Raw genomic sequence first — 21234 nt, forward strand, 5'->3', positions numbered from 1 at the left:
AAATAAGGACACAGGAAGGGGTGGGACCAGCGCCGTCCCGGGGCCCAGAGCCAGGACCCGGGAGCCCGGGTATCTGCCAGGTCCCAGGGCGCGCCCGGGCCCCCGGACGGCTAGTCCCGACCAGCCCCGCCGCCGCCCCCGAGGCCCCCACGGCCGCCTCGCTGAGCCCCACCCAGCTGCTCTGGGGCTGCGTCCTGCCGAGCCCGGCCCGTCCCAGCCTGGCAGGTCCCCGCCTGCCCGCGGGCCTGGGTCGGACTTCGCCCCCGGCCCGACAGGGCGCGGAGGGGCGGGCCAATGCCTCCAGGCGCCCCCGGCGCCGAGGCGGGCTGGCACGACTGCCTCCTTCCTCGGGTGGGGTACCCTTCCTTTAAAGCAGGAGGTCTGGGCCTCTCCCCCCACATCGCTAGCGGCTGGAGTGCTCCTTCCCTCACACCAGTTGGTTAGGGGCCCTACTCCTGTTTTAGTCTAGGGGTCCGTCAACCATCCAGAATTCATAAAATGGGGGGGAGGATCCCTCCCCCTTTCGGGGTGTCTCCTTCAGTCAGAGGAGGCCAGAAAATCCAAGGGGAGAGAATCTGAGGGAACTCAGTGCCCCTTCCCCAGCACTATATGGAGGTTTAGATGGTGAGACTCCTAGTTAGACTTAGAGTGGGACTTCCAAGCAGAATGTGAGCCAAGAGAACCACAGGTGAAAGATCAGTCTCTATCTTCTGGGGGAATGGAGGTTTCTTTAGGGTAGAGAGAGGCTGAGGGGCTAGGCTGACTTTATAGGGCAGGGGGAGAGCACACTCTTAAGTGTGAGGGAGAGAAGGAAAATGAAAGAGGCAAAAGAGAAACTGAACTTGTGGGGGCAGGGGGAAGTCCAGCAGAGCGGTGAAGTTAGGGAGGAAGGTCCCATGAGAAGCTGGGGGTATCCCCATCTTTGGAGGGTCCTTGTGACCCCTGGGTGCTCCCTCCCCTCCTCCTCTTGCTTGAACTGCTCCCCTAACCCCACCCCAGGCTCAAGGGAGATTCCAGCGGCTGGCCGCTGAGTCTGGCGGGCATGCTGCCAGGCCTGTGTCTCCCGCCCATGCTAATAACTGCAGCTGACATCTGGCCGGGCCCTGCGGGGGCGCAGCGGACAGCGTTGGGGGGCTGGGCAGGTCTGGCCTGAGGGCAGCATCTTGGGAAGCCAACCTGCAGGTCCCACAGGCCAGGAGGCCACAGTGAATCAGCCCTGGTCAGGGCTGAGGTTGGCCATGCCGGGGGGAGTCCTGCAGAGAGGTGAGGCTGGCCCAAAGAGGGTCGAGATGGAGGACACAGATGAAGCAAGGAAGAGTGCATGTGTGGGGGCGGGGGTCAGGGCAGGGAGAGATGCCCAGAGAGACAAACCGGGGGCAGGGTTAGCGTCATGCAGACTAACAGTGAGACTCAGAGACACTTAAGATAGGCAGACAGACTGAGAAATAATAATTATTATTTTAATAGCTAACACTTACATGGCTCTAACCATGAGCTAGGCCCTCTTCTAAGCGGTTTACACAGAGTAACTCATTGCCTGCTTCCAACCACCTAGCGAAATGCTTGTGTGTATCCCCATGTAACAGACAAGACAACTGAGACTCGCGGAGGTAAGGAACTTGCCCCATATCCCCTGACTACAAGTACTAGAGTCAGAATGTGCTGGAGCTGTCCGGTTCAGCGTATTGGCCACCGTCTTGTGGATTTTCAAAAGCTGAGAGGCATTTATGCTACACCAAGTGTATGTCAAGGTCTGCAGGCCCCTTCCTGCAGGGTCTCGTTTTAATCCGCAGAGGAGGCAGAAGAGTGGAATTGGACACAGGGCAGAGGGGTGGGGGTCGGGGTGGGAGCAGCTAGCCTGCTGAAGTGGGGTCCAGTTGCTGCTCTACTCCGCATGGGTGTTTGAGCAGGGGGTGGGGACTGGGCCGGCAAAGGAGGGCGGGGGCCCAGCCAAGCTGGTACAGCCGGTTCCAGGCCCCTGCCAGTCTCACCCTTGTGGCCTGGGCACCACCCCCTCACGCCGCCCTGCTGGCGCCAAGGCCGGCTGTGAGGAGGGTGTAAGGAGAGCCCCCTCCCCCACCCAGCCCGGGTGCCCAAACCAGCAGCTGGGTACTGCCCAGCCCCTGGGCCTCAGATCAGCATCTGGCTGAGAAGTCTGGGCCCAGACTTCTCCAACGCCCAGGGGGCCCGGGGCCTGAGGAGAGGAATAAGGAGGAAGTTCACCCACCCCCACCCACAGGTCTCTCTGGGGCTTTTGGCCTTGAGGGACTTCTCCTTCTTATAAATAGCCTGGTGACCCCCTTGCCCCAGCCCCACTGACCGACCGGGCCCTCACCAGGAAACTGGGCTGGGGGCTGCCCGTGAGTCAGCCAAGTGGGCAGGCCAGGGCGAGAACCCACAAGTCATAGCACCCAGCCTCCCGCGTCCCTGCCCCTGGGTGTGGACAGACAGCTGGGCAGGAAGAGGCTGAGAATCACGGAGGCCCTCCCCCAGGAACCCCTGGCCTGCCAGCCACCTCCTTCTCCCACCTCTGCGGTTTGGGGGTCCCTCACCCCCTCTCCTGGAGAGGAAGCTTCTGGGTTTTCTTGGAAGCAGGAAGGAGAGTCTGTCTCCTCAGGCTGACTCAGCTGGGCATGAGGGGAGTTTCCTACAAAACTACTTCTGCCCCCTTCCCCACTGCTGGAGAGGTCTTGGGGGGCCTGAGCATGGCTGACATCCTGGGTGTCCCCTTTACAGGGGATGTGGTGAGAAAGTAAGCCCACACCCCACCAAGGACTGAGACTGAAGAGCTGGGCCTCCTAAGGGAAGTGACAAACAGCCGGGAGGGAAGTTTGGGGGGGGTGATGTTTGGAGAGAGGAAGCACCCGGATGGGGGGATGGGGGGGCACAGAATCAGCCTGGGAAGCACGGAGCCCCACAGCACTCTGCCTGGTCCAGGAGAGCGTGTGTGTCTGGTCGGCTGTGGGTTTGCATGTGGCTGGCCTGTCAGGGCGTGTGAGAGTGTGTGTGAGGCCTGTCTCCTCAGTGAGTGTGTCTGTCTGTGTGTTGGCTCAACCCTGCAGGGGTGTGGAGGGCCTTCTGCTTTGGGGGGCGGGAGGTGGGTGAGTGTGTGCACACGGTTTAGGGAACAGGCTGCGTGTTACTGACCCATATGCATTTGTTGTTTTGTGTTTGGGTGTGTGTGTGTGTGTGTGTGTGTGTGTGTGGGGTCTGGTCTGTATGTTTATGTGAGCTCTGTGGCTGTGTGTGTGTGTGGCTGGTCTATGTGAGCTCTGTGGCTGTGTGTGTCTGTGTGTGTGTGTGTGCGCGCGTGCGCGTGCACGTGCGCTAGCCAACAAGTTCTGTCAGCGTGTCTCTGCGCCAGTGTGTTTATGAATGTCCGACTATGGCTTGTTCATGCCTCTCTGTGCTGGGTGTGACTGTCTGGCCAGACCATGTCTGTAAATATGTCCGTTTGTCTGCTTGCATCTGTCTAGTCTGTAGGTGGGTCTGAGTTGTGTGTGGTACTGCTGAGGTATTGTGTATCTGGAAGGCCGCATCTCGGTGTCCCTTGGAGCGTTGGGAGCATGTGCGTGCGGTGTGTGTGGGAGGCTGGGGCTCTCTTTCGTGCTGTCTCTGGAGTGTCCTCTTCATCCACCTCCCTATAGGTTTAGGTCTGTCTCTCTCGCCTCCGAGTACCTTGCTGACTTGGTGATCTCGGTGATGTGTGTGCGTGCACGCGCCTGTATTGCTTTGTGTCAGGATCTTTGTGTGTGTGCGTGTGTGTCTGCACATCTCCCATGCAGCAGATATACCCATCCTGAGAGCAACTGTCCCTTCTGAGACTGTCAGCATGTGTGTGTCGCCTGCCTGTGTCTGACATCCAGTTCTCTAGGTCACTGTCCTGTCTATGTGTGTCTGGCCCGTCGTTATTTGTCACAGTGTGAGTGAGCATGGCTCTGTGTCTGCTGGGCTGTGTGAGTCTCACCTGAATGTCTTTCTGTGCCTTCGTCAGTGTGTACTCTTACCTGTGTCACACACATCCTACCTGTCTGCTTCTGAGCGGCCGATGTCTCCATGTGTTGGCCAGTGTTTCCATCCAGCTCCAGAGTCTGCCCTGTCACTGCCCTATATGTGACAGCTGCCGCTGGGTTGGCTTGCCCAGATGTGTGTCTGACCCTGTCGGTGTGTCCCTGGTTAGCAGTCTCTCTGTGGCCAAGGTGACAGGAGTTTGTGTGTCTGGACTGGGTCTCTTTTGGGGTGACTGTGTGTGTGTATTCTCCTTGCCACCCCCTCCCCCAAGTCTGGCCACCCTGGGCCAAGTTTACTCTGCCCCCAGCCGATTTCTGCCCTGCCCCGGGAGGGGCTGACCCTCCAGTCTGTCCAGCCAGCAGTCCACAGGATGTTCCCCAGACGCTGTCTCCGCCGGCATCCCCTCCCTCTGGCCACCCCTGGGTCAGGACCCAGGCGTCCCGGGCAGTGGGGGTGGGGCCGCAGCATGGCGGGGGGGGGGGGGGGGGGGGGGTGGCCTGTCAGGGCCCCGGAATGAGGGTGGGAGGTGGGAAGGCAACGAGCCCAACAGGTTCCGCCTCATTCCTGCCCCGCCTCTCACTTCCTGGGTGCCCGCCTGGGGCAGGGGGTGGATGGGATGAACCCCATGGCCTCAGAGCGCCTGGGTGGGGCAGGGCCCACCCCACAAGGACTGGCTTCTGTTGGGCACCTTGACACCCAGGCTGGAGAGACAGGAGGAATCTGGGTCCTACTGCCTGCCAGGCCTCTCCTATTGCTGTGCCCAGCTCAGGATGCAAAGCGTCCCCTCTATTATTCACCTAATTCCCACAACAACACAATGGGCCAGGTATAATTATCCCCGGTTTTCATATGGGGGAACTGAGACTGAGATGGTTACGATGGCAGAGGCAGCATTCGAACCCAGCTCTGAATGCTACCCAAGACCCCCAGCCAGCTCACCAACCGCCTTCCTTCCCTTCTCTAAAAATGGTACATGTAGGGTGGAGTGTAAACCCAGGCCCCCATGAGGCCTGGCTCAAGGGGGCGCCCGGCTTGGGCTTGCTCTGAGTCAAAAGGGGCCCCTGTTTGAAATGAATAAGAAAACGGCTTTAACCGTTTCATCGCCACGATGGGCTCTGCCAAAACTTCCTGTGGGCTGGGGAGGAGGGGTGGGAGCTGGGTTCCCGGAGGCCTGGGCTGTGGGGGGAGGCCCTGCCAATTCTAGTGGGGAGGGAAACACCTCCAGCGACCTTGGCGAGGGCTGGCAAAGGGAACACACCGTCAGCCCCCGGAAGGGGCGCCCCTCTCCCCTGGACCGGGAGGTCCCTAAAACTTGGTTCTCAGCCCCCACCGCCTGGAGGGGGTCTCAGAGTCCGCAGCCCCCTCCCCAGGGGCCTGACTCACACTCGGGGAAAGCCGCGAAGGGTGAGTCACGGGGTGGAGAAGGGGGAGCAAGGTCGGCTGCGGCCAAGGGACCCCCGCACTGGCCTGAGTCACGCACGCTCCAGCCTCGCTGACCCCCACCCCCTTCCCCCAAGAGACCGGGAGCGGGAAGCGCACTGCCGGTGGACCACGGAGCTGAAGGAAGAGCGGAGCGGAGCGGGGGGAGGGGAGGAAGCACGCGTCAGGCCGCGCGGGAAGCTCCGGTTCCCATGGTAACCGGGGGTCTCTCAGCTCCACGGGGGGGAGTTCCTCTCTCAGCAGGGACGGCCCCCGCGCGCCGGGGAAGCCCCCGCGCACTCCGTTGAGGGGCCACAAGTTTCAGGTCGGGCAGGAAGGGGTTAACGGCGGCCCCCTCCCGGGTTTCACCGGCGCCCAAAGCCCGGGGAGGGGGCGGGGCTATACCCCGCGCGCCCCCGTGCGCCCCACCCCGCGCCCGCCCACGCACACGCGCACGCAGTTAGCCCATTCCCCCGCCCCGCGCTCGCACGCACGACCGCGTCGGGCTTCACGCATGCAGCGACCCCCGTCGTGTCTCACGTCACGCACGACGCACGCGCCCCCGCAGCGCGGGGAGGGGCTCCTCCCGGCGTAGAGCAGAGGGACGTGGGGCGGGTGGTGCCCACTGCGCACATCTCCGCCTCCGCTGATCGCGGTGTCCCTGGTTACTTTGACACCCCCCCCATATACAAGGTCACAAACTCTCCGATGACCCACAGTGTCACACGGACACAGGATACACCTGCCATACACTGGCTCAAACCAGCCAGCCCCGCAGTGGTCACGGAAAGGGTCATACGGACACACAGACACACAGGAAGACCCAGATGGTTACACAGGCACAAACGTTATTCTTTGTGTGTGGAGACAGACAGGGCTATCTCCCTACACAGGTGGGTTCTATGTATAGGTACTCTGATAACGCCACACCGTCATCCCCAAGACAAAGTAAGACACAGATACAAAGTCTTGGACGCCAGGACTCCAGATGGAACACAGTCACCATGCCTCTCACATAGAGATTGTAAAGGCACAGAGACACATGGTGGGAACAGAAAGGACAGCCATGCTGTCCTACAGTCATCACAAATAGGGTGCACAAGTTAGAGTCACAGACAAACCCACAACGCACACACAGGACACTCTGTCATGGGGATGTGGACAAATCAAGGACACACATGTCCTTGAAAGAAAGCCACACGGAGAGAAAAGACATGGTCACACAAAAACAGAACCTAAAGCCACACTGAGGTACTGATTGTCACACTGTCACCCACTTCTCATACCAAAAAATGACAGGGATGTAGACACACAGCAAGGTTGCGTATAGAGAAGCGTGTGCCCCAGTCCCCATCAGCACCCCCCCCCCCACCAAATCACAGTCTATTGCATAAATTCCCAGGGCCCCAAGACACAGGCGGATGCAGACACAATGCCTGTGCACACACAATCACAGACTTACCATCTCACATAAATGTGAGCACACTTTACATGGATTCAGGCAGACAGACAGGCACACACACGCACGCACGCACGTGCGCGTGCATGGGGAGGACAGGATGGGAGTTCCCGGTGGTAAGCTGTCAGTGCCTATAAGGGCGAAAGGCCTGCCAGAGTCCCTCCTGGTATGGACCATGGTGTCCACCCTGTAGCTGGGTGGACCATGGTGTCCACAGGGTGATGTTCTTTCCCCTTGTCCTGGGGAAAGGACAGCATCCTCCAGTTGTGTGTACCCGCGATCCCCATCTTAGCCCTCATGACTGGGTCTCTGCCCAGATGTGAAGGCTGAAGGGGATGGGCCGGGGTCCAGCTGTGGCCGCAGGGAGGGGCTGAGTCACCAGCTTCCCAGCAGTACAACCCAGGCCGGACCCAGCTGTTCCTGGAAACAGGCAGGAGGGGGTTGGGTCTCCAAACCAGCTGGGGGCTGCTGGCCCCCACCCACACTCTCTGTCCCTACTAATGGAGGCCTCTGGGGCATCCCCCAAAATTTGGGGCTCGCTCCACCAAAAATGGAGGTTTGCATCTTTCCCCAAATACAAGGTTCCTGCCTCAAAGTAAGGGCTTGTGATCCCTTTCATTGAATTGAAGGTACCCAGATCACCCCCAACAGTGGGGCTCCCTGAATCCCATAACAGAGATTTCACTCTTTCCTGCCAACATGGAAGCTTCCTTTCCCCACAAACGTAAGAATCCCTGCAGCCCCAAAGGGAGGGTTATGGCTTCTCTCCCAAATTGAGGGCACCCAGACCTTTCCTTAAATCTGGGGACTCAGGTCACTGAACATCTAATCTAGAAAGCCCATATCACATTAGAACAATTTAAGTCCATGCCCCAAATATTTGGATTCCCAGATTCTTCCTACACATCAAGATCCCTGCAGGTTTTTTGCAAATATCGGGGATCCCACCCCAAATATGTGGCAGTCACAGAATGTCTCCCATCACTGAGCAAACAGGCCCTCCCATAAACAGTCCCAGCACCCCCTTGCTTGTAAGAACCGTGGTTCCCGGCCCATCTTCCACTTTTATCTGGGGGTAGGGTGGCCCCATTTCCCCCGATTGGCAGCACCTCATCCTCCGGTGGGTGCGGGAAGGGGAGCCAACGGTAATTGTTCCCACGCCCGCCCGCCGGAAGGCAGCCCAGCCCGGAAGCCGGCACTGCCGGCCCCTGTCCCCTTCCCTCCTCCTCCTCACCCCACTCCCCGGGGTCGGAGGCCGAAAACAACGCGGGAAGGGGGTGTGGGGGTGTAGACGAGCCTGGGAGGCCCCCGCGCGCGTGGGGCTGCGCGTCTGAGTGCGCTGTAACTGGGTTTCTGATGGCAGAGTGACTGTGCTCTTGCGATGCGGCGTGGGGGTGCTCTCATCTTGCTCAACCCGCTCCAGGGCAGGGTCGCGGGAGCCGGACTCAGGGTTGGAGAGAGTAGCACCCCTCCCCTCAGACCTAGACCCACCCCCAAAGCAGAGCCCGCCCCTCCCTCCAGGTACAGCTAATAACCTCTAATTACTGCTCATTACCTTGCCCGCCTCGTGGGAGAGGAGCTGCTGCGGTATTCTGGCGCCAAAGGGTGCGGGCCGGGGCTTTGCCCTTTCCTCTAAAGCCAACTAGAGCCTCTGTTTCCTCTCCTGCGACCGGGAATTAAAACAGCACCTGCCACCTAGTCGTGGGGAGATTTCAACCGCCTATATAATTTAAATCGATTAGCGCAGGAACTGCATACTGTAGACAATAAATGGTGACTGCTATTTTATTAACTACTATTGTTATCACTTTCCTTTGAGTCCCCTCCATCGCCCGGGCAGGGTCTCTGAAGGGCACATTGCTTCCCTGCTGGCGGCGCTCCTGCAGTGTGCGCCCCCTGGTGGGCTTTGGGGACGAGGGCGGCTTGGTCCTGGGATCTGAAGCTGGAGGACCTCAGGGGCTCGGGGCTGGGGGGTGGGTGGGGTGGGGTGGAGTGGGGTGGCGCGGGTATGGCGCAGGCAAAGCTTGGTGGAACTAGATCCATACTGGGCAAGCGTGTCTGTCCATCGCCCAAGACCTGAGTCTGGCTGATTCATCCTGCCTTCGACCTAAGGACCACGCTCGTCTCTCCTTGTTTACCCCTGAGTCAAGACTCCCAAGTCACCTCCACCGGGAAGACCCCTTTAGGATCTCTCCTCGAAGTCCAAAGAACGTGTTATGGCCTGCCTTTTCCCAGGGCAGATCAGGGCTCCGATAAGGTGGTAAGGCAGCAGAATTTCTTCCAACTGAAGGGAAAGGACCTGAATAAGCCCGTATAACAGGGTGGGATAGCTCCGCCTCACATGATGAGGAATTATAGTGAGGTCTCCGGTACCCCCAAAAGAGCCAAGGAGGCCACACTTGGGATGTGCAAGCTGGGCCCAGGCTGACCCCTAGCGGCAAGGCGGGCACTCGAACGCCGCCCGGATCCAAGATGGGGGAACTGGAAGTCCGACCCGGGGCCGGGAGATCACGTGTCCGGGGCGGGGCCTGCGCCTAGGGGGCGGGGCGGGGCGGCGCTCTAGGCCGAGCGGGAGGTCGGGGCTGCGGGCGCTCGCTGGTGGCGGATCAGGAGGTGGCTGCGGTGGCGGAGCTCCGCGGCCGGGGTCGAATCCGATCGGGAGCCATGAGCGTGGACAAGGCCGAGCTATGCGGGTCTCTGCTCACCTGGGTAGGTCGGGGGCGGGGCCAGGGACAGGTGTGCGCCCGCTCTTCTTGCCCGGGAGCCCTGGCCTTGGCTAAGTCTACTCCTCTGTTCTTGGGACTGGGAGGAAAGGGTGGTGGGCTTGCAGGGCGGTTGGACTTTGGCCTGAGCACCCGCCCCTGTCACGTGGGAAGTCTGCGTGGAAAGAACAGGTGAGGCCCCGCCCCTTCGCGGCTGGGTCACACAGGGCGAGGGCGCAGGTGAGCTGACCTGGTCACGTGGGGCCTATAGGGACCAGGTGACTCGTGGTTCCGCCCTGCCCTGGTCGCGCGGGGCTTGTGGAACAGAAGTGAAGTGAGGCCACACCCCCTCCAGTCCCAGGTGTGCAGAGGCCACTCCTCCGCGGAGCTGGTCTGAGAAAGCCATACGCCAGTCCCAGCCAATGTGAACGTTCCTGCTGACCGGGAAAGTCTGTAAAAGGAGAATGGTTCTCTTCTCCCAGGCCCGAACTGCCCGTTACCCTTTCCTCTTCCTCCCCAGTTGCAGACGTTCCACGTCCCGTCGCCCTGTACCAGCCCCCAGGACCTGAGCAGTGGACTCGCCGTAGCCTATGTGCTGAACCAGATGTGAGTGGGGCTGAGGGGGAGGGGTCCGGAAAAGGTCCCCCAGCAGCTCATCCCACCTTCTCGCCCCCAGAGACCCTTCCTGGTTCAACGAGGCGTGGCTCCAGGGCATCTCAGATGACCCAGGTCCCAACTGGAGGCTGAAGGTGACAGGTGGACTCATGACTGGGGGACAGACTGGCAAAGAGATAATCAGGGAAGGCTAAGCTAGACATGTCCTGGGTAATGGGTCAGCTAGACACATATCCTGGGTGATGGACAGACTTGGCTAGGAAGAGGGACACATGTCTGGTGACAAGCCAACTCTGTTCTTTCCTTTTCTTATGGAACAGGTCTGGGTGTGCAGCAAGGAATAAAAAAGACAAAAATTCGTACACATGCACACACACACACACAGAAACAGAAACATTAACTTCCAGTGGCAGTAAGTTCTATGAAGATAGTAAATAATAAAAGCTGGACCACAAGAGAGGGCAGCTAGGTGGGTGGTTACTCCAGATGGGCTGATCTCCATGTGAAATTTGGAGAAATGGGATTCCAGGCACAGGGAACAGCAGATGCAAAGTGGGGAATAAGCGTGGGGTATCGAGGAAAGGCAAGGCAGTCAGAATAGAGAACAAGGGGGCAGGAATGGTGGATGAGGTCATCAGGAGGAGGGCGGGCTGGGGCAGGGAGATGGATTCTATTTTAAGTGCTGTGCAAAGTCAAGGGAGGGTTTTAGCAGAGGAAAGACACAACCTGGATTTGGACTTTGAAAAAGCTCCCTCTGGCTGCTTGGAGAGGAATGGGGGGTAGGCAGCAAGGGTGGAAATTGAGACCAGGTTGGTGCAGTAATCCAGGTGAGAGAGGAAGACGGCTAGGGCTAAAGGGTGGCAGGGCAGGTGATGAGAAGTGACTGGGCTCTGGGGACATGCAAACAAGATAGGCATGGGGACAAGAAGGGCGGGTGACTGGATAGTTCACCCCTAGGAGAGAGGACATTCAGATAGAGAATGGTGCCAAACAGGATGAGATGAGCAGGGATTGGAAAATAAGGCAGAGGGAAAAGGCTGGGATAGGCAGATTCAGAATGGGGGCTGCCTGGCTTGTTCTGGAGCACTCTGGGACCCTGGGCACAACTCCTTGCCCCTCCCTAGGTTAGCAATCTGAAGACCATCTTACAGAGCTTGGTGGAGTATTCCCAGGATGTGAGTAACTGTGACAGGATTTAGGGGGCGGGGTTGGTTTGGGAGGAGGTGAGTGTCTGTGAGCCCCCATATCCCCTCTTCCCACCCCACCCCCTGTTCTCAGGTCCTGGGACATCCTGTTTTGGAGCAGCACCTTCCAGACGTGAGCCTCATTGGCGAGTTTTCAGACCCAGAAGAACTTGGCAAGCTGCTTCAGCTGGTGCTTGGCTGTGCCATCAGTTGTGAGAAGAAGCAGGGTATGCAGGTTCGGAGCCCCCAGGGGACGACCCGAGGAAATCCTCCTCACCCCCTGTCCCCGGGTTTCACTGTTCCCCACCTTGATTCCCCAGAACACATCCAGAGAATCATGACACTGGAGGAATCTGTGCAGCATGTGGTAATGGAAGCCATCCAGGAGGTAGGTGGGGGTGCCCAGTGTGGCGAGGAGCACCAGGGGAGGGGACACCAGAGCAGAGGCCACTGGGCACAGGCTTGGGCCTGGTAAGGTCTGGGCTCTTCCTGGAACTCAGCTGGCCAGATTTCCCTGTCTCATGTGTCTGCCAGCTCTTGCCAGCTTGGAGTCACAATTTTGCACCCTCAAAGGACCCAGCCTCCCTGCTGGATCCATGGCAGGAAGGCAGCCTCTAGACTGGGGTTCTTGGGGGAGAACTGGTTGTGGGGACAGGAGGATGGAGAGATCCTTAGGCTGGAGCGTGGAAGCTTTAATGGCCACCCCCAGAGGGCCCAGCTCATCTCCATGTCCTCCTGCCCCGCTTCAGCTCATGACCAAAGACACCCCTGACTCCCTGTCACCAGAAACCTATGGGAACTTTGATAACCAGGTAAGAGGTGGGGGACCTTGTTAAAGGCCCAAGCCCACCGCTGAGTCTCAGGGCTGCCTCAGGAGGAGGAACTTGACCTTAAGCATATAGACTCCCTCCATCCCTCAGGGTTCTCGCCTCTTCCCTTGTTCCCACATCACCTTCCCTCCAGTGCCCTGGAGTCCCAGCCCTCTGTGAGGTCTTCAGGGTTTCTGGGCTCCTCTCTGCCACTAGAGGCACCAGCCTCCCCCTAGTCTCTTTGCGGGGGGGGGGGGGGGTGTCCCTGACTTCCTCACCCCTCCCCACCCTCCACTCCCCTCCTCAGTCCCGAAGGTACTACTTCCTGAGCGAGGAGGCCGATGAAGGGGATGAACTTCGGCAGCGCTGTCTGGACCTAGAGCGGCAGGTGAGAGGTGGGGCGGGGGTGCGCAGGCGGTCCTGGGGCCCAGCTGCTCGCCTCGCCTCCGTCCCCCACCCCCCCCACTCCGTCCTCCCCCGCGCCGAACTCTAGCTCCTGTGCACCTCCTGCCTGCAGCTGGTGCTCCTGGCCGAGGAGAAGCAGAGCCTGGCCCAGGAGAACGCGGCGCTGCGGGAGCGGGCTGGCCGGCAAGAGGGCGAGGGCGCCGCGGGCCTCACTGCCAAGAAGCTGTTGCTGCTGCAGTCCCAGCTGGAGCAGCTGCAGGAGGAGAACTTCAGGTGCGGTCAGCTGGGGCCGTGGCCAGCAGGCCAGGGGGTCAGCCCGCCTCCAGTGGCCTCAAGCGTCCCTCTCTTCCCGCCCCACCCCCAGGCTGGAGAACGGCAGGGAGGACGAGCGCCTGCACTGTGCCGAGCTGGAGCGGGAGGTCTCGGAGCTGCAGCAGCGGAACCAGGCGCTGACAAGTCTGGCCCAGGAGGCACAGGCGCTGAAGGATGAGATGGACGAGCTGCGGTGAGTGGCTGGTCCCTGGGTCCTCACCGCACACACTCGTTGCCACCGTGTCCCTCTGATGCCACAGTCCCTCGAAAACCCCCAGATGCCCAGTGAACCTGCACCATGTCTCCTAGACTCCACGGGGACCTCCTGAGTCCCACTGTACTGTCCCTGGACTCCCCCCGTGTCTTCTGGACACCATCAAGGTTCCTGGATCCCTGGTGCCCCCCAGGACCCCACAGTGTGCCCTTGGGATCCCACATTATAGTCCCCAGACCTTGGTGCTTCCCCACACCCCAGCTACCAGCTGCCCACCCCTGTTCCCTTGCTGCCCAGGTGCCATCGTGCCCCAGGATTCTTTTGTGCCTTCCAGGACCCAAAATGCAGTCATTCCCGCCCTCGCACCCCCCATGACCCTTCTGTGCCCCTCATGATAGGACTGTCCCTTCTTAGGACTCCATAGCACCCGTGCAGCCCCAGAGGACTTGATGGGCCTCCAGAACACCTACTTCCTAGACCTCACCATGCCTTCTGTAACCTCAGAAAGCTCCCCTGTGACCCCCAGCACCCCTGTAATGTTAAAGTGTCTAGTGAATCCCTACTGCACCTTAAAGGACCACAGAGGCCTCTGGCCTGAAGTTCCCCCCATAACCCCCCATGACCCCACCATGCCCTCATTGATCCCATAGCCACCTTATAACCTCAAATGGTCCTTGGAGGCTCATCGGAGCCTCTGGGCACCATCATTCCTCCTGGAACCCATCAGTCATTCCATATAGTCATTCCATATACCCCAAATCTGCCCCCCCATCCCTGAGTATGACCCTGGGCTAAGCACTGGTGCTTAGGTCTCCCTCTGTGCCCCTTAATGACTCTCCAACATCACCAGGCCCGGGCTGACTTCTGACCCTCACGATCTACCACCTTGAATGCACACATCCCCAGGTGACATGACCTCTTCCCCTTGATGGGAGGGCCTTAGATCCAAGCTGAACCCTGAGCCCAAACCCAGGCCTCCTCTCCCAACTTGCCTCCTCCCCCAGGCAGTCCTCTGAGCGTGCTGGACAGCTGGAGGCCACGCTGAGCAGCTGTCGGCGCCGGCTGGGTGAGCTGCGGGAGCTGAGGCGGCAGGTGCGGCAGCTGGAGGAGCGCAACGCCGGCCACGCCGAGCGGACCCGGCAGCTAGAGGATGAGCTACGCCGGGCCGGCTCGCTTCGTGCCCAGCTCGAGGCACAGCGGCGGCAGGTGCGGCGGAGACCAGGGCAGAGCCCGGGAGGACCGGGTGCTCCAGGCCACTGGACCCCTCACCCCTCTCACTTTGGCTCATCCTTGGGGTGGCTGAGCCCCTGCCCCCAGAGCCCTCTGTCCCTCATTTCGGGTAGCGCCCTTCAGTCATGCCGGCTCCTCCCTGGGCTTGGAAGCCTCACTGCTCTCAAGTTTTCTGTGTCTGGCCTCTCCGGCCCCACGCCTCCACCTTCCAGCCCTGCCTCCCCACCCGTCCTCTCTGTTCAGGTTCAGGAACTTCAGGGCCAAAGGCAGGAGGAGGCCATGAAGGCTGAGAAATGGCTCTTCGAGTGTCGAAATCTGGAGGAGAAGTACGAGTTGGTGACAAAGGAGAAGGAGGTGAGGCTGAAGTCCCGCATCTAAGCCCCACCCTGTCCATCCTGGCATAGCCTGGTCCCCGGGAGGCCAGCCCTGCCTCCAACAGCATCTTGCACCCTGTGCTCCAGCGGCTGCTGGCAGAGAGGGACTCCTTGCGGGAGGCCAATGAGGAACTGCGCTGTGCCCAGCTCCAGCCCCGGGGGCCCACCCAGGCTGGTGAGTCGGAGGACTGTCAGCCCTAGGGCCTGGGGAAGGGGGGCCTTAAGGTGCTGTTAGGGCAGACAGAAAACCAGCGTCCCAGGGCTTGTCTAGGCTGGGGCCAGAGCTAGGCCACTTCGGAGACAGGCTAGAACGGAGGGAGGTGGCAAGGGCTGACAGAGGCAGGCCCTGACCTCCCAGGATCAGGGTGGGGCAAAGGCAAACTCACGCCACGTGTCACTGCTCCCTGTCAAGCTGGAAGTGAGGCTTGTGTTAAGTCAGGCTCTGGGCCAAACTTGAGTCCCCAGAGATGATTCTTGGAAAGAGAACACTAGGGCTGGGGGCAGGAGCCGTGCATCAACCTGAAGACGTTTCTGACATACTCCAGACCCTTCGCTGGATCCCACCTCACCAGCTGTGGAAAACTTAGCAGCAGAGATCCTACCTGCGGAGCTGAGGTACGCTGCGGTCGCTCAGAGCTCTGTCCGCACCCAGAGCCCACCCCTCAGCCCCGCTCCCAGTGTACGCACTTACTACTGGCCTGGCCTGCTGTGCTGGGATCCCCGGTCCTAGCTTGGCTCCTAGGTCCACTCATTCCTAATTCGGCCCTTACCTGGTTGGCGCTCTAGGCCTTATGGGTTGCTTGCCTCTCCAGGATCCAGCCTCAGTACACAAATTAGGTCCAACCCATCTGGCTCCACTCACGGAGCAAAATTCCTACCCCCAGCACCCCCCCCCCCCTCACGTCGGACTCTGCCCCCGGGGCGTAGTGCTGTCCTCATTGTAGCCCGTGCTAGGCTCAGTGCCCCGTGTCTTGCCCAGATGAACTCTCCCAACCCAGTTCTTCCCATTTCTGCGTCTGTCATTCCGCAACCTTGCCTTCTCCCAGCCACAGCGGGATGCTCAATGTTCTAACCCGCTCCCGTAGCCCCGCCTTTGCCTGGCTCCACCCTTAGGCCCCGCTCAAAACCCCGCCCATTTTGGTCCCCATTACTTTGATCCGGCCCCGGGGTCTGGCTGGGCTGTCTCCCAGGGCTCTGTCCCTCTGCCAGCCCTGTCCGTCCCAGTGTCCCTGCCAGAGCCCCGGCAGGCCTGCGGGGTGACCCGTCTCCAGCCCCGCTCACTCCCGTCCTCGGCAGGGAGACGCTTCTGCGGCTTCAGCTGGAAAACAAGCAGCTGTGCCAGCAGGAGGCGGCCTACCGGGAGCGGCAGGAGGAGCTGCAGCGCCACCTGGAGGACGCCAACCGCGCGCGCCACGGGCTGGAAACGCAGCTGCGGTGAGGACCCACCTGGTGGAGGGCACCCCCCACCGTGCGCGTGGAGGGGGCGTGTGAGTGGGGGCAGAGGGCGGGCGCAGGCACTCAGCAGCCCCGCACTCCTGCAGGCTGAACCAGCAGCAGCTGTTGGAGCTGCGGGCGCAGGTGGAGGACTTGCAGAAGGCCTTGCAAGAGCAGGGGGGCAAGACTGAGGATGTGAGTGCCCACCTCCTCCCTTCCTGCCCCCCTCTCCTGCCCCCCCCCCGCCCGTAACCCTTCTCTCTCTCCTCCCTGCTGCACGATGTCCTCTGCAGTCGATTGTAAGTACCGTGGGCCCAGGGTGGCAGCCCCTGCCCTCACCCCTGGAAGGAGTTGGGAGCTCGACCCCCATTCACCCAGTGCCTGTTCTCTCTCCCAGTCCGCCCTGCTGAAGAGGAAGCTGGAGGAACATCTGTGAGTCCCCGAGAGAGGGCATTCCTGGTGTGGGGGGGGAGCTGGGACGCAGGTGTGGGGGACATTTATTTTCTGTGGGCATTTATTTATGAGGAGAACCAGTCAGCCAAAACAGAGAAGGATCAGATCAAGTAGGGTCTTAGGGGCCAAGGGAAGGAGTATGAACTGCTTGGGGGGAACAATGGGGGAGACAAAGGTGATTCTCACTTTTTACATTTTATACTGTTAAAAAACTATTTGGGGGGTGCCTGGCTGGCTGTCGGTGGAGCATATGACTCTTGATCTCGGAGTCATGGGTTTGAGTCCCACATTGGGTGTAGAGATTACTAAAAAAACAATAGTAATAATTAAAGAAAAAATGATTTTATTTGGTTTACATTTTTAAATTTTACTTACTTAGTCATTTGAGAGAGAGAGAGCACGAGCAGGGAGAGCAGAGACAGAGGGTCAAGCAAGATTCAGCCAAGCACAGGGCCTGACCAAGGGCTCAATCCCTTCACCCAGACATCATGACCTGAGTGGAAATCAAGAGTCAGATGCTCAACAGACTGAGCCAGGCAGGCGCCCCTATTCTTTTTTATTTTTTTAAGATTTTATTTATTTATTTGAGAGAGGGCACAAGTAGGGGGAAGGGCAGAGGAAAAGGGAGAGGGAGAAACAGGCTTCCTACTGAGCAAGGAGCCCAATGCAGGACTAGATCCCAGAACCCTGGGATCATGACCTGGGCACCCAGGCATCCCCCCTGTTTTGTTTTATTTATTTTATTTTATTTTTTATTTTAAAGATTTTATTTATTTATTTGACACACACAGAGAGAGGTCACAAGTAGGCAGAGAGGCAGGCAGAGGCAGAGGGGGAAGCAGGCTCCCAGCTGAGCAGAGAGCCCTAGTGGGGCTCAATCCCAGGACCCTGAGATCATGACCCAAGCCGAAGGCAGAGGCTTAACCCACTGGAGCCACCCAGGCACACACCCCCACACACATTTTATTTTTTTAAGAAACTTTTTTTGAGGGCACCTGGGTGGGTCAGTGGGTTAAAGCCTCTGCTTTCAGCTCAGGTCATGATCCCAGAGTCCTGGGATCAAGCCCTACATCCAGCTCTCTGCTCAGCAGGGAGCCTGCTTCCTCCTCTCTTTGCCTGCCTGCCTGCCTGCCTCTCTGTTTACTTGTGATCTCTATCTGTCAAATAATTAAATAAAATCTTAAAAAAAATAGTTTCCTTTTTTTTTTTTAAAGATTTCATTTGACCGAGAGAGCAAGAAAGAGTGAACATGGAAGAGGGAGGGGTAGTGGCAGAGGGAGAAGCAGACTCCCTGCTGAGCAAGGAGCCGGATATGGGACTTGATCCCAGGACCCTGGCGTCATGACCTGAGCCAAAAAAAAAAAAAAAAAAACTTTATTTATTCATTTGAGAGAGAGAGAGAGAGCGAGCACAGAAGCAGGGGGAGAAGCAGAGAGAGAGGGAGAAGCAGATTCCCTGCCGAGCAGGGAGCCTGATGTGGGACTCGATCCCAGCACCTGGGGATCATGCTCCAAATTGAAGGCAGACAATTACCATCCAAGCCACACAGGCGCCCCAAATAAAATCTTAAAAAAATAAAAAATAAAAATCTCATGAGATTTTTTTTCTCATGAAATTTTTTAAGCAAACGTAAATTAATATGAATATAATTTTTTTTTAAAGATTTTATTTATTTATTTGACAGAGAGAAATCACAAGTAGACAGGCAGGCAGAGAGAGAGAGAGGGAAGCAGGCTCCCTGCCGAGCAGAGAGCCCGATGCGGGACTCGATCCCAGGACCCTGAGATCATGACCTGAGCCGAAGGTAGCGGCTTAACCCACTGAGCCACCCAGGCGCCCCTGAATATAAATTTTTATTCTGATTTCTCAGTTACCTATATGAAAAGTAACTTGATATCTGCTAGTCTGCCCTTTGCTTCTCTTACTTAAGAAGATGGCTGGGAGGGGCGCCTGGGTGGCTCAGTGGGTTAAAACCTCTGCCTTCAGCTCAGGTCATGATCCCAGAGTCCTGGGATCAAGCCCCGCATGGGGCTTTCTGCTCAGCAGGGAGCCTGCTTCCTCCTCTCTCTCTGCCTGCTTCTCTGCCTACTCGTGATCTCTCTCTGTCAAATAAATAAATAAAATCTTTAAAAAAAAAAAGCTGGCTGGGAAATTTTGCCATATGAATAGTTGTTATTGTTGTTGTTTTGTTTTTGTTTCAATAAATACAGTAGCTCTTGTCGACTAGGGTTCCATGGGGAAATTAGGCCTTACAGAAAATGATTTGCTTGACTTCTGCCAAGGATAGATTGTAGCTAGTACCAACCCAGAGTGCAGACAAAAGTTATTTCATTACAGAGGATGGATATATGGAAACATCGGGGCTTAATTCTCCTGTGAAATTCCAATCCAGAGAGCTGTCCTGTAACATTTTTTTGTGAATGTCATAATGTATATAAGTCATTCTTTCCAATGCCTGGGTGGCTTAGTTGGTTAGGCATCTGCCTTCAGCACAGGTCATGATCCCAGGGTCCTGGGATCCAGTCCCACATCTGGCTCCCTGCTCACCAGGGAGTCTGCTCCTCCCTCTCCTCTGCCCTTCCCCCGGCTTGTGGTCTCTCTTGCTCACTCTTTCTCTCAAGTGAATAAATAAAATCTTTTAAAAAGTCATTCTCTCTAGGTATTTGCAATTTCAAACAGTGCCACAAAGTAAAACCTCGTATGTGCTTCGTTTTGCTTCTGTGCAGATATGTTGACAAAGTGGAATTGGGGACCTAGAGGGCACATGGCTTTATAATCTTGGTAGACATAGCCCGAGTTTCACGGTTCGGTGTTAGACCGAGCTCCATATCCAGCGCACGATAATAATCTCACCTACGAGGAGTGTTCTTAGATCTTTGGAGTTTTGCCTCGGGAGGCAGAACTATAAGGTTTTACACCTTGCAGTTTCTTTTTGTTAGAAGAAATTTGCCTGCTAGAAGGATACCTGGCTGCTGGGTGGAGAAAGGCACTGAGGTTGAACGTAGAAGAGGCTGGCACCGGGTGATGGTGGCTGGGCCAGCGTGTGCGCTGGGGAATGGAGAGGAGTGGATGCACAGGGGGCTGGTGCAGGAGCCACCTGTTGAGGGGTATGGATGGTTGTGGCTCCGATGGCTTAGGAGATGATGGGACCGAGGCGCAGCGCTTGTCTTGGGGGGATGGCACCCAGGTCTCTGCAGCCAGGCAGGTGCATGGTGGCCGGCGGGGAAGGCTGTGGCCGTGAGTGGGAGAAAGGGAAGGGGGCCCAGCGGTCAGCCTGCTGCTGCCCATCCTCTGTGCACAGGCAGAAGCTGCATGAAGCGGATCTGGAGCTGCAGAGGAAGCGAGAATACATCGAGGAGTTGGAACCGCCTGCTGACAGCGGCAGTGAGTGGGACGCAGCGGCTGGGTGGGGCGGGAGGGCCCTGAGCTAGGTGGGGAGCTGAGGGGTCCCTTTGTTCCCACAGCAGCCCGGCGTATCGAGGAGCTGCAGCATAGCCTGCAGAAGAAGGATGCGGACCTGCGGGCCATGGAAGAGCGCTACCGCTGCTACGTGGACAGGGTACACACGGTGAGCACCCTGGGGGCTCCACGGGCCTCCCACCAACCCGTGCCTCCCACCAGTGTGCACCTCTCTGCCTCCCACTTCTGCACCTGCCGTACCGCCATCATATCACAGACTTCTGCACCATGCTTAATGCAGCCCAACGAGTCTCAAGGCCATGCAAGGCCAAGGTCACCCTGCCTGTGTCTTTCCCAAACCTAGGTCATGCAGACCCTGGAACCCAAACAACAACGGCCGTCGGGGGGGGCACCCCCAGAACTTCACACCCTGAGGACACAGCTCCGGGAGCGGGACGTCCGCATCCGGCACCTGGAGGTGGGTGTCCTCCTCACTTCTCGCTGTCCCCAGCATATGCAGGCCCCTGACTGGTCCCTCTTTGGCAGATGGACTTTGAGAAGAGTCGAAGTCAGCGGGAGCAGGAAGAAAAGTTGCTCATCAGTGCCTGGTATAATATGGTGAGTGCGTGTCTCTGTAGTAAGGGTTCTGGAATGTGCTGTGGGGCTCAACTTGACCCCAACTGTCTCCCCTCTTCCTCCCTCCAGGGCATGGCTCTGCAGCAGCGAGCTGGGGAGGAGCGGGCACCCGCCCACGCCCAGTCATTCCTGGCCCAGCAGCGCCTGGCCACCAACACTCGCCGGGGGCCCCTGGGACGCCTAGCATCCCTGAACACGCGCCCCACGGACAAGCACTGATAGACCTCGGTATCCTGCCACCTGCCCAGCCGGCTGGGGCTCAGTCCGCCTTGGATTCCTCCCAGCTCACCTGGGGCCCAGCATGAGGAAGGCCTCAGCCAACAGCCTGAGAGCCTTAAGGTCATGACTTCTGCCCTCTGTTCTCTGAGATGGGACAAGAGTGCAGGATAGAGCAGGAGGCAGGGGAGGGCCTGTTCTTTTTAGCAATGTGATTCTTATCCTTGATTTTCAACCTGGGGTTAATGAGATGCCAGGGGAGAGAGTGATTTTTATATTTGAGAAGAAAAACAATAAAGATTTTCAATCTGCCCTGGCTGTACTCTGGGCGCTGAGGAGAGGGAGAGAAGACAGGCCAGGGA

The 21234-nt window shown here is 58.3% G+C and overlaps 1 protein-coding gene across 3 annotated transcripts; it reads left to right on the forward strand.

The window, feature by feature from the left end:
- The first annotated feature begins 9426 nt into the window (after nt 1-9426).
- Nucleotides 9427-21184, forward strand: HOOK2 (hook microtubule tethering protein 2). 3 transcript variants are annotated; one of them, XM_082730303.1, is made up of 22 exons: nt 9433-9598; nt 10112-10197; nt 10268-10340; nt 11331-11381; nt 11485-11617; nt 11711-11778; nt 12140-12202; nt 12507-12587; nt 12717-12877; nt 12969-13109; nt 14135-14336; nt 14604-14714; nt 14822-14909; nt 15280-15349; nt 16031-16168; nt 16276-16363; nt 16566-16600; nt 19923-20005; nt 20086-20189; nt 20385-20498; nt 20567-20638; nt 20726-21184. In XM_082730303.1, exons 1-22 carry the CDS (start codon nt 9554-9556, stop codon nt 20873-20875), a joined length of 2157 nt encoding a protein of 718 aa, XP_082586429.1. In that variant the 5' UTR covers nt 9433-9553; the 3' UTR covers nt 20876-21184. The 3 variants fall into 3 exon arrangements, with proteins under 3 accessions (XP_082586431.1, XP_082586429.1, XP_082586430.1); XM_082730304.1 differs by having other exon boundaries at nt 20089-20189; XM_082730305.1 differs by lacking the exon at nt 10268-10340 and having other exon boundaries at nt 9427-9598.
- The last annotated feature ends 50 nt before the right edge of the window (nt 21185-21234 follow it).

This window comes from Mustela nivalis (assembly GCF_964662115.1).
Source record: "Mustela nivalis genome assembly, chromosome: 1".
NCBI classification, from domain to species: Eukaryota; Metazoa; Chordata; class Mammalia; order Carnivora; family Mustelidae; genus Mustela; species Mustela nivalis.

Excerpts from the sequence above, each read along its gene's own strand:
- HOOK2 (XM_082730303.1), top strand. The coding sequence starts at position 9,554 with ATGAGCGTGGACAAGGCCGAGCTATGCGGGTCTCTGCTCACCTGG. Across the intron at positions 10,198-10,267 it reads GCCTATGTGCTGAACCAGAT|AGACCCTTCCTGGTTCAACG; the intron begins GTGAGTGGGGCT and ends TCTCGCCCCCAG. Across the intron at positions 20,006-20,085 it reads ACCGCCTGCTGACAGCGGCA|CAGCCCGGCGTATCGAGGAG; the intron begins GTGAGTGGGACG and ends TTGTTCCCACAG.